The sequence below is a fragment of the Tauraco erythrolophus genome, chromosome 1, assembly GCF_009769465.1.
Source record: "Tauraco erythrolophus isolate bTauEry1 chromosome 1, bTauEry1.pri, whole genome shotgun sequence".
NCBI classification, from domain to species: domain Eukaryota; kingdom Metazoa; phylum Chordata; class Aves; order Musophagiformes; family Musophagidae; genus Tauraco; species Tauraco erythrolophus.
This window is the reverse complement of record NC_141465.1, coordinates 115,415,406-115,428,263: the sequence shown is the minus strand read 5'-3', so window position 1 is coordinate 115,428,263 and position 12,858 is coordinate 115,415,406. Positions and strand designations below refer to the sequence as shown.

The 12,858-nt window shown below is 38.5% G+C and overlaps 1 protein-coding gene across 2 annotated transcripts in view; it reads left to right on the top strand.

The window, feature by feature from the left end:
- SGCG (sarcoglycan gamma) overlaps positions 1–6,587 on the top strand; it is a 71,593-nt gene extending 65,006 nt beyond the window's left edge. The window contains exons 6-7 of one of the 2 annotated variants that reach the window (XM_086613354.1): positions 4,694–4,817; positions 6,414–6,587. In XM_086613354.1, the coding sequence (XP_086469480.1) occupies positions 4,694–4,817; positions 6,414–6,587 (298 nt within the window). Of the gene's footprint in view, positions 1–4,672; positions 4,818–6,413 lie in introns of both variants that reach the window. The other variant, XM_086613346.1, reaches the window with a different exon arrangement.
- The last annotated feature ends 6,271 nt before the right edge of the window (positions 6,588–12,858 follow it).

The following is a 12,858-nucleotide window of genomic DNA, read 5'->3' as shown; positions in this document are numbered from 1 at the left end:
CTCACATTGTGGTAGGAAACCTGGGCTCCAGAAGACTGTGGTACTCTTTCTGCAGTACTAAAATCAACTTTCTAATGCATTGTGGTATTTATAAGATCAGCAAGGTATTCTTCCATCTCCTGCCAGAATAGGATGAAAGAAGAGATCAATATTCCTGCTGCATGCACCGGCTGAGAAGGGACATTCAAAGTCAGGGTTCAATTCAGCTGCTTCTTTACAACAACCACAGCAGGTTGTCACTCCTCTCACATCCTCCCTAAACACAGCCAACGGAGCAATTTCTGGTGATCTAGTATCTCCACGAGTTAGCAACACACTTATAGGAAAGGGTGAGAATCTCCAAGTCTGTAGGTTGTTGGGACAGTTTCAGATCCAGAGCTTGGATGCTGTCCAGATTCCCTCAGAAGACTTCCACACAGTCCTTCATAAATTATCCTTCACACCTCAGCACCAAATTTCCTTGGCAGCTAGCCAAGACATCATAGTCATCTTCTGGAATGATCTTACCAACAAGAAAGAACACAGTGATAAAATTATTACCTTCCTTGTAATGGGTTGCTTTAGTTGTACTGGACTGCTGGAGGGCCAATATCCAGCAGATAAGAGAGATATGAAGTATTAGAAGGGACCGCTTAGTCCCCCACCCCTCTCTGCCCTTCGTTAGCCGAGACAGTGCAGTTTCCCTGCACTTTGCCAACAAACCTCCTGGTGTCTGCAGCGATCAGGGTGAAGGAGAGCAAGACAAAATACCTACTCAGCAAGTTAGCCTAGGTATGATTTCCATTGCTTCGCGTTTCGTGGATATGTCTACATGAGCGTTTAAAGTCAGGAACATGCTTTTGAGGGGAATCTCCCAACTGCCTGAGCTCTCCAAATCTTGGTTCTCATTGTGGCACTGTTTGGGACACATGAACAGGATTGCATTTGGATTAAATTAACCTGAAAGCTATGCTCTCCTGGAGAATGCCTAACGTGCTCCAACCTTTCTCTGCATCCAGTCTTCAGCATCAGGCAACAGCTATTCCAGAGTACTCCTCAGAACACGTATAATGGGGGTGTCAGGTCCTTGGCACCAAATGTTGTGCTGTCCCAATCGATTCCTCTTGCTAATAGACCTCTGACTGCTACCACAGTACCTAGAAGCTACTTGTAAGTACAGAATTCATCTTTCCAAATGAGATACAGGCTGTGACAGATGTCTCATTTAGGACAGCACATTACATAGATTAATTCCTCTAGATGATATAGATCCTCACTCCATTCTGTTAAATGTAATTTATATGCCTGTAATTTTTAAGAAAGATAAAGTGACTGGTAACAATATATTCCCTTATTATTCTACTGCCTGAATTCAAACAAACACTAAAAGGATGAAAAACTCTGGTCTTAATCAACTTCTGTCCTCTGAGTGTCTGTGTACCCTCTAGCATTTGCAACCAAATTGAATTCTTCTTTTGCCAAGAGTTTTGAGGGATGCACATCAACATTTTGCTGAGCCCAGCCTACTCTCTTCCTCCTTTTATTGCCTAGGGAATAGATCTTGAAACTTTCTTACAGCCATTATTTGCACAGTGTATCTTCTTCATGTCTGACCAAATCATTCACAATGTAGAGCAACTTCCTCCTGTCATCTGTTCACTGATATTAAAAAAAAAAAAAAAAAAACACACCACATTTTGCTTTATTAATGTCTATTTAAAACACCACCAGTGTTAATAATTGCAGTGCTCTATTAGTGTCTTGCCAAGACACCATGAGTTCGTGCAAGTATCTCCACCAGTCAGCTTTTCTGGTAGGGCAGTTCTGTGGTCCCCAAACCCTTAAGCATACAGGAGAAGTTCAAACCTGCCCACCAGTGACAAACTGGAAGTGCATCACAGCCAGGACCACTGAAAAGTTTTAAATGACTTTAAGGTCATTGTCTAAAGGGCTGAGAAAGTCACGTGTCTTCAGCACTAAGTGGAGACTGAGAAGAAACATTTAAAGTCAAGGTTCAACTCAGTCATGTCATTTCTACACTAGGTCCCTGTTTCCCTTTTATTACATCTGGACTTGAGGCACCGAACCTTTGAATGCTGTATGAAGAAATACATCATTAGTGTTACTGAATGTTGCCTTGCCTAAAATTTCACTCATAATAGTTGCAGAAGGCTTTAAAAGCACTGCTTAAGCTTCACTGCAGTTTCCATTACCAGGAAGCTCCAATGACTTAATTAAGTACATCTACCCTTAGTTAATCTAGAAATAGGACTTGTATAAACAGCAGAAATTTAGGATTGTGATTAATATAGTAAATGTAGTTCTGCCATGTAATTTAAATTAGAAGTAAGTCATATCATAAATCTGTAAATGCTTCCAAAGTCTGTGGGCTTCTTGCCAGCATTAATTTTGGTAGAAAGTAAGAAATATTTATCCGGTGTTTGATTGCTTTTCAAACTCCACGTCTGATGTGCTCTACAAAAATCTGTCCCACTCTGCCTTCTTGCAGTATTCAATAGAGCTTAAAAATAAAAATTTATACCTACATATAGATTACTTACATAGATTAAATTCTTTACAGAAAAATGAGTTATTTCAATTTTTATAGCTTTTTGCTAAAACGAAGGCAACAGTTGTATTCAACTACCTTGACACTGACTTATGAAAATATATTAAACTTTAAATACTGAAAATACAAACTTTGATTAATTTTTCATTATATAATGCATACGAACGTGCATTGGAAAATAGTCCCATGAAGCAGACTTCCCATGTAAATCATTCAGGGAAAATTTTATTTCCAATTTTTCATAAAAGTGTAAATCTAGAGATCTAAACCAAAATGTCATGGAAAAGTTGTTAACCACAAACACTGCTTAATAAAGCTTACTAATGCTATGTTAGATGGCTGATGCAGAACAGACTCATACTCATGCTTTTGAACTCAGTATGATCATAAGAGAAGTTTGTGCCATCTCAGAGTCATAGGATAAAGCATCAAACTATTATATGGATATGGTCCTAATATGGAACCATGATGCAGTTATCCATTGTTAGGAATTTAAATTACTGATCTGTAGTTTAAATTAATTGAAGGTGACTAACCTAGGAGATGTCGAGGAGGAGCAGATCATAGAAACATAGAGTCATACAATGGTTTGGGTTGGACAGGACCTTTGAAGAGCAAAGAAAGTAGAATCTTCTGTTACCTCTGGCCAGGCGTGATAAGCCAATATTGCCTGAGTTATTTTCAGATTTGGGGATAACAATGAAATTTCAGAGACTGTGCTTGACTGTGTTCATATATCATGGGTTTAAGTTTTAAGATATCAGCTGGATTTAGCTTCTTCAGAACTCTAAGATACAACTGAAGTTTCTCACAAGCACAAACTGACTTCTTTTAAATTCTAGTTTTAATGAAGTAACTGGAAAAAAAAGGAAGAATTGAAGCAGTCTGAGTAAATGAAATCCATCAGACAGCTACATCAGGATTGTGTCTGAAATCGTTTCGTTCCTTCAGCATGATTGACAGTCAATGTCTAGACTTGCTATCTGATGCATACCTAGCAAAGGACCTCCTGGGGCACAGTCGTCCACTCATCCAGATCACGCATGGACCCAAACACAGCATCTGCTGGGAGTGCGTGCACACACACACACCCCCCACGTGCAGCCCTGGGAACGGGGACGCGGCCCGCATTATTTTATATGTGTCCAGGGAATGTACAAAATAGAGAAGGTAAAATGGATGTAAAGTAAACTGGAACCACCAGTTCATTCATTTTCTCTAGCCTTGATATTCACCTGTTTAATGTTGGCTGATAGTGTAAAATTCAGGCTGGTGTCATCAGGAGGGGTGAACCAATACTCAGGAACAAAACCCAGTAGGTATCAACTCTGATCCTGTGTTCCCAGTGCGTCCAGATGAAGCAATTCTAGGTAATGGTGAAAAAAAGCAATATAATCACTAGCTTGTTGCTGAGCTTGGGCTTTTTCTTTCCTTCTCGTGATTTTTACTTAGTACTTCTATCCCTGCTACTTATCATGGAAATGATGGCAAATTCTGAAGAAACAAAACCTTATCTTTTGGAAAACAAAAATCATTAATCCTGCACAGCTGACCTGACGAGGTTATTACTCAGCTAATATAGTACCTTCCTGCCATCTTGTGGCACTGTAGAGTTTGCAACTTTTTGTTACATTGCATAATTTTAGTTTCAAAAGAAGTTATTGGTTTTGAAGTTTCATATGCCATCTAGTTAACACATGCACACACACAGAGAGAGTGAAATCTTGGTCTGCCTAATAGCAGTGTCAAAACTCTTCTTGATTAAAAACTTCCAGGCTGCACTAATTGTATTAATTTCCATATCTTACTGTGTCAAAAATGAAAATAAATTCAAACTAAAGAATGTAAAAATGGGTTTCAGTTTTAAAGAATAAATCACCATTATACTGGTAAAATCTGAAGTTATGTCTGAAATAATACCTTGCATTTCTGTTATGAATTCATCTATATTTTTCATTTGGGATGCTTCGGTGTTTTTAAATAGCCACCTCCTTTTTCAAGTCTGCCTAAATAAAAAAGAAGCTGCATCTGTTATGCGACTTCAGGCTGTATCCTTCAAGTGCTTGCTCAAAGTTTACTTATTTTTCAAAAATAAAGGAAAATTTGAGAATGTGCTACTGTCAGAATTCCTGCTCCTGCTTTCAGGCTGGAATCACCGACTCGATCTTTGAGCATGGATGCACCACGAGGAATTAATATCAAAGCACAAACTGGGAATATTGAAGCTCTTTCCCAGATGGATATCAAACTACACAGCAGTGATGGTGTGGTAAGTACAAGCCCTTCTGTTTCCATAACTATGGTTGATCTTGCTGTCTGAATATAACTAATAATTTAAAGTCTTTTTTCAAATTCTGTTGATTTAATTCCTCAGATTTTGGGAGAAAAGATATTAAAATCAATGGTGCCAATAACAAGACTTTTATTTATGGTTCTGATTAAATAATACTGCCAATTGACATAATGATGTATTAGCATAGAGAAATGCTTTCTAATAAAACTCTGATAGTGCTCAGCTCCCCACTAGCACAGTGATCCCCAGGCACCCCAACGTGGTCCTTGGCCCAGAGGTAGACATTCAGCCCCAGAGTTGCCAAATTATGAAGTGAAGTTCTGCAGATATCGTTGAGCACTGCTCTGTCAGCAACAGCACGTGACATGCAGCAATGTGTTTATCCTGTCCGTGAGGCCATACAGTGCCAGTTCTTCCACAGAGGAACTCCAGACCAACCTGTATGTCCATGCTTAACCTGCTGGCACAGCTGCAAGGCTTCAGCACTCAGACCAGTACAGACCTGGATCCAGTGGTAGAAGCAGCACCCAACCCCTGCTATTCACTGTATGGGCAGGGGCCTCGTCTTTTATCATAAAATCAGAATGGTCTGGGTTGAAAGAGACCTTAAAGATCATCTAGTTCCAACCACCCCTGCTATGGGCAGAGACACCTTCCACTAGATCAGTTGCACAAAGCCCCATCCAACCCGGTCTTGAACACCTCCAGAGATCGGACATCCACAACTTCTCTGGGCATCCTTTTCCACTGTCTCGTCACCTTCAGAGTAAAAAATTTCTTCCTTAGATCCAATCTAAATCTGCCCTCTTTCAGTTTAAAGCCATTGCCCCTTGTCCTATCACTAAACACCCTTGTAAAAAGTCCCTCTCCAGCTTTCCTGTAGGCCCCCTTTAGGTACTGGAAGGCTGCAATAAGATCACCCCGGAGCCTTCTCTTCTCCAGGCTGAACACCCTCCACTCCCTCAGCCTGTCTTCATAGGAGAGGCGCTCCAGCCCTCCGGTCGTCTTTGTGGCCCTCCTCTGGGTACACTCCAACAGCTCCATGTCCTTCTTGTGTTGGGGACTCCAGAGCTGAATGGAGTATTGCAGGTGGGGTCTCACAAGAGCAGAGTAGAGGGGCAGAATCACTTCCCTCGACCTGCTGGCCACGCTTGTTTGGATGCAGCCCAGGATACGGTTGGCTTTCTGGGCTGCAAGTGCACATTGCCACTTCATGTTGAACTTCTCATCAACCGACACCCCCAAGTCTTTTTCCTCAGGACTGCTCTTGATCCATTTTCCACTCAGCTTGTATCTATGTTTGGGATTGCCCTGAGCCATGTGCAGGACGTTGCACTTGGCTTTATTGAACTTCATGAGGTCTCTGCTAAGGAAGAGGATGGGCACCACCATATCCCTGTCCCATGTTCCAGCATCTGCCATGAGCCTAGGCCTCAGAGCAGCTTTGTATATAGCAAGTCTGGGTGGAAGGCTATTCTTAAACCACTGCCTATAAACAGTCAAGATGTTTTATGGCATGCTACTGCATTATTATCTCTAATGAGCCCATTTTTCCTGCTTTCTCCCATGCAGCTTTTGCTCGATGCTGAAACTGTGCGACTGCCCAAATTGCCTGAGGGTACAAGGGGTGGATCCAGTATTTCTCATGGGCTCTACGAAATCTGTGTGTGTCCAGATGGAAAGCTGTACTTGTCCGTGGCCGGCATGGGCTCCACTTGCCAAGAATACAGCCGTGTCTGCCAGTGAAGCACCAGAAAAGGCCACACACACCCTTGCCAGTTTTATATTATGGCTAAAGAGCATTGCCTAAAGCAGAATTTTCAGCATTTTAAAAACGAAGTACTTCAGTTTATGAAACGAATCTGTACCTGCAATTCTGGACCACAGGGTGAAAGGGGAAAAAAAGCACAAATGACATTTCAACTTCAGAACAATGACTTGAATCAAATTATATGTTCTGTCAGTAACACTTTGAAAACAGCCTTACAGACATCATTAAAAAAAATAATAAAAGGAATGTGTTTCCTTGCTGAACTATTATTCAGTTAGATGATTGTCATTGTTAATATTTTTGAGGTCTGTGTTTTTTTTCTGTCACTACGTGTAAACATTCACTGCATTAGTGGGTGAAATTAAATTGAGGGAACTACTTGAACTATTTGCTAAGACAAAGCATTGTTTGAGGAATTCAGAAAGTGCCAGCAAATGGTCTATGCAATTTTGTTCTTGCAATAACACAAGATATGAAAAATGTGGCATTTGTATAACTTCTGTGTAAAAGGTGTTAATTTGCTAATAGCTTTCTATTTTAATTTGGCAACATATATGCTGATTTGCTTTCTACTGAGATTCATATAAAAATAACTAATACAAAAAGCTCCGGGAGTCATTTACACCTCTCTGTGTCTCAAATCTGTTCACTATACAACAGAGAAACATGTTAGTATATTTTATAATAGCAATAGTTTGTTGTACTGCCTGTACCATCGTACTCATTTAAACCCTTTTATATTTTAGGACATACTAATTCAACAAGGCAATTTGCTCTGCCAGCTGGACTAGTGAAAAGAAAAAAATCCTTAATGTGGCTCCAGATTGTCTGACACAAGGAATTGTTTGGGCGGTGGGAAAAAAAATCCTTTTTTGCAGCCCACAGGATTCAATTAAGAGGACTATTTCATTTCCATCTGCAGCTGTTGACTGATATTTCTGATCCTGTCAGAGTGGGACTCCATCGCAACTGGAGAGAGTAAAACTACTCTTTATTATTTTTTACATTAGGACTTTGGATACAAAGTAAATGCTCACCAGAGTTGACAAACCATTTATTGACCTTGTAGAGAAACACAACTGCAGACCCATTCCCCTGTACTGTGTTGCACTGGACACAAATAAATTGTTTGCACACCTCTGGGTAGCAGGATTTGTATTTAATAGTCTGTTGTTTAAACCTCATGGGTTTTTAACTCCTTTGATGCTGTTTTGTATCATTATTACCCAGGTAGGAGCTGCTATCACGTAGTGCCTTGGTGTCTATTTACAGAAAGATTTTAACTCGTAATTGTTATTAAACTGCAGAATGTCCATCCTTTAGAGAAAAGAATCGTCATCCTTAAGGCAGGAAATCTGAGCAAAAGAATAAGAATATGCCGGTTTTTAAACTTGCTACTTCAGCTGTGGTGGACCAGCAAAGAAACCCGACACTCAGTTATGATCCCAGACACCCACAAAAGACTGAGTTGAGAAGGAGTACCCCGTTAACAGCACCCGCTGTTCTTGTGCTAAAGCCCTGGGTAGTCCCTGCCTCAGGGGCTGCCTTTGTAATTCATCCAAGGAGCCTCATGCACAATACTGCAATAGCCCTTCATTAGCAGGGTGGAGCCCTCAGCAATTAACCTAACTAGAAGAGCTTCAACAGGAAAAGTAGGAGATGCACTTAAGCTGAGCTTCAGGCAAAGGAGGCAAGTGAATCAAGGTCTCCCACGTTATTTGGAGAGTGCTGCAGTTGCAAACATAATGCCTAAGGGAGGAGTAGGAAGCCACACAGCTTCTGTTTCTGAAATTCCCTTTCCCTAGGCTTAGACATCTACCTTCAGGAGCCAGACCAGGGCTGTTGGCCCTAAAGAGAGGAATATATCTGTCTACTCTACAACTGTATCTCTCAACTGTATCTCTCTCTACAACTAAGCCCTGAGCCAAGACAGGCTCAAACAGAAACCTGTCTCCAGCATTCCTTTAGTCAGTTTAGGTGGTTCCAGCTCCATGTGCAAATTTTTACAATCCAAATTATGACCAGTCTTGGCTTATTCATTGGATAGAAAGTCTGTGTATTAAAATAAAGGACAGCAAATACCACCACATGTGCCAGATATACCTAAAACCCACTGCTAGAAGTAACCTGGAGGGCTGTAATGTACTATGTCTATAAAAGGCTGTAGACAACAGCCAAAACAGGACTTCAGCCCTCAAGAATTCAGCCACTGTCTAGTGTCAAAGGCGTTTGAATTGTCATCATACCTATGTTTCTGACCTCAAGGAACATGTGCCCACTTCCATGTGGCACCAAACTACTCATTCACTTAATCTAATCCCTGATGTTAGCTAGATACTGTAAATAAGGACATTAGTTACCATCTGCTATTATGCTGACACTAGAAACGCAGCACTTTAAGTTACTCATTTAAGCTTTCATTGTGGAGGCACATTTTCAAATGTGATTTGCCAGTTGATACAGAGCAAGGAATTCCATGTATCACAAGAGTAACCTAACCCCTAAACGACTGGGTATTTGGAAGCCACTTCTGTTGCCACTTCTTGCATTGAAGTTGCTCCGTTTTAGTTGACATTTTTACAAAGCTGTGGTATACAGCTAGGAAAATCAGGGTGCAGTCCCCTGGCTAGTAAGACTCATAAGTCCTATGGCACCTCAGTTAGACATTGCAGTAACTACTGCCTTTCTTGTGGAGATAATCCTTTTGGACTTGCCTCAGTTCACAGGTAGATTTTGAGTAGTACAGAAAACTAAACAGCTGTATCCTCAGCTCTGCCATCATCCAAATCACCAACTTGCCCCTCTTCATTGTTTAAACTTCATTCTTGGTTATGCTACAAAATCGATATTGGAAATATAGTTGCATTATATAAGTTGTGCAGGTGCTTTAAAGCAATGGATGGCAACTTCTTGTCACTGAAGAACACTTTCAGGATTTTCTCTTTTCATTGTGGTTAGCAGAGAAACACAGTTTATGCTAAAATTAATGCAGTATAATTAGCCGATGCTATAATCTGAATTGTTAATCTCAAGATAGTTCATACATCACTAAATTATCATTTCTGGTATCTCCATGTCGATGTCTTTTCATCTCTATTTAATACTTCGAAGTTATTGTTTCTACTTGAATCAAACTTCAGTGAACAGTTACAGACTAACAAAATTATGGCACAGGAAAGTGAGAGTACACACTTCTCTAGTTTATTTTCGAAAGTGTTATCCAAATGGAGAAAAAAAAATATTATCCAGCATAGTGAACTGTATTGTTTGCATGCTTTTTTCCCCCTCAAAAAGAATTATTTACAGCAGTTCTTGTAACTGGTTGGGATTGTTACACGGTGGAAAAGTAAAAATGCCAAAATAGTAGTAAAATTTTATTGGTGATTGCCCAAACACAACCTTCTTTGTTTCCATTTCACAGTCCTTTAGTAGTGACATTTGTCTGGTTTTATATAGCTTTATGCAAAAGGAAATTGCAAGAATTAACTGAAAACTGAGTTCTTGAATAAACTTTATACATTTTGAAAAGTCTGCTTCTCCTTTTGTTTTCAAATGAAACACAGCTTAAATAAATGCTTTCATTTTTAAAACAAAATTGTGTTCGCAGGATTCTAAGAATGTGAAACATACCGTATTCAAAATCACGAACAAAAATCCTGGCCCCAACTGAAAATTTACTTTCCAGAATTTAGAAAATGCTTTAAAATTAGGTTTCATTGGACATCTAGAATTCCTTTGTCTTCATCTGTAGTATGTGAAAGTAAGCAAAAAATTATGCCGGTACTAACGAATTAATCATCGAGAAAGCAAATCAAAGAAAAGATAAACGTTTTTGATGAAAAATTCATTGACAAACACCTCCATGTGACAAAAATGTGTGTTTTCTTCAAATGAAAACATCTGCTTTGGCTGTCAAGTTTAATTATTTTCAACCATTACTTCTGCCTGTGTTCCACAATACCAATCCAGCCATCCCCAAAGTGTTCAGCAATAGGAAACGTCGAAGTTGGTACTACCCTCCTTTACTTTAAATGGAGCAATTAAAATGGATTTTATTAAAGCCTCTTTTAAAGCAACCCAAGTACCAACTGAATGCAATCCTTATACTAATAGTTCTTAAATCCCAGTTTTCAAATTGCCATAATAACTTTATTTTGATGATTACTTTGCACATCTTTATACAACAAACTATTTCTTTTTCTTTGGTAGCTGGCTACAGAAAAGTTCTTTCCTTAAAAAGAAAAAAGGTATTTTTCTTGTCACTAATGGCTGAGGCAAATGACTAGTACTTTATAGACTTCAAATAGAATTTAGAAACGCTGTTGTTTGAGCAGAAAACTAAAGTTTCCACAAGAAGATAAATAGTAACAAACCTGCTAAGGCTTGTTACAACTAGTTTCTTAGGTTCAGGCTACTAAATCAGTTAATCAGGCTACAGTTAAATCAGTTTTCTGTACCACTGATCTTTGCTAAACGTCTCAACTATAATCCTGGGAGACAAGACTACGGAAGCTGCTTTTCCTAGAGGCATTACTGGTACCTGTGGAAGATAACTAGAACATACACCTGTCTGAAAAGACGTTTTCTCTCATGTGAACTTGTGCAATGTGCAGAATTAGTCGTAAAATGTATTTTGTGGAGCCTACATGCTAACATTTACTTCTACAGACCCTTACTAGGAATCATCACATACTAACTGTTCTGAGCTTCCATGTCCAACTTAGGAACAAATATGTTATTCTGAATTTCACAAGGCTCTCAGTTGAGCCAAAAGGAAGCATGGATTAAGCATTTCACCTATTTATTTTTATAGAGGATTAAACGGCACTTAAGAAATCAGTTTCTATCACAACATGGTTTCCTGGTGTCATAAGGCCTCTTTATTTAGGCTACCTGTAACAGTGAGTTAAGCAAATAAAAAAATAAGAGACTTCCAATTGAGACACCACTCGGTCTGTCTCTGCATCCATATGAAAATTTTATTGCAACTGATCGATAGTATCAACCTGGGAACAATAGAATAAATTATTTTTTTCTGTGTCATTCAGGTTTTCTTCCTCACCTCACTTCAATATTTAAAATTACTTCAGACCATTAGCTTCCTAAGAACTGGGACCATTTTCTTTCTTAGTGTCAGCACTCAACAACGTATACAAAACAAATAAAATATAACAAAATAGTTTAGTAATTCTGCACAGCCATTTTAATAGTTCATAGTAATATTAGGAAGGCAACATAAGTTGCTTAAAACCAGTTATGTGCTTAAGATTTATTTCCTTCCTCAAGATCTCACCTAAAAACATGAAAGTGTTCATGTTGCTCCTGTTTGTTTTCATTCCACCATGCTACCTTATGTTTCAGCTCCATTTAAACTGAAAAATGCAAGAACTATTTCCTTTTGTTAGTATTTTGCTTACCCTGAATGCTATTCATCTGACTTCATGCACAAAGAGCCTCAAAGGAATCTGTTTTAAAAACACAGGCAATAAACTAAACTGATTTATTTCATGGCACACCAGGATTTGTGTTTTACTTATATGCTATTTATTGCAAAAAAAAAATCAGCAAAATATACAATTTCTTTGAGAAAACTGCAAACATGTGTCATTGCAAAAAAAAAGCATTTTTCGTTTTTAATAGTATTTTAATATTTGTACAATTATTTAGAATAAATTGAGAAGTGATTGTGTATTTACCTATATAAAAGAAAGCTTGAAATAAAAGGTAAATTTAATCTACTTCATAAAACCAAAACACATCAGACCGAAATATATGTTTGCATTTTTCTTTATTAAAATTATGGCACTTAATATTAAATAGCAGAAATAATAAGGCTTCACAATCAGAAGCAGTATCATTTTCCAAACGTCACGTTTCTTCCCAATACAATTCTCAAGATTTTTCAGAAGAGGACAAGCCCTTTATCATTTGCACAAAACTGAAGAAGCCTTCATCATGATTTTTTATCACAGCTGTATCAGCCCTGCCAGCTCACTTTTGGTTTTTTTTCTTTGTATTTTGTAAGTTAAATTACAGTTTCACTGTCTTGTCAAGTAAATAATTGTACTAGCATGTCACTGAAAATATTTTAACATTTCTATTAAATGTGGCTGATCCAGCAAAGAAAAATCCTTCCATTTAGCATCATCCTTCTATATTTTTTATTTTTTTTTTTTTACAAATAGCTAACGTTGAACATATTGTATGACATTACCAAAGTATTACAAACTATAAAAGAAAGAGTGT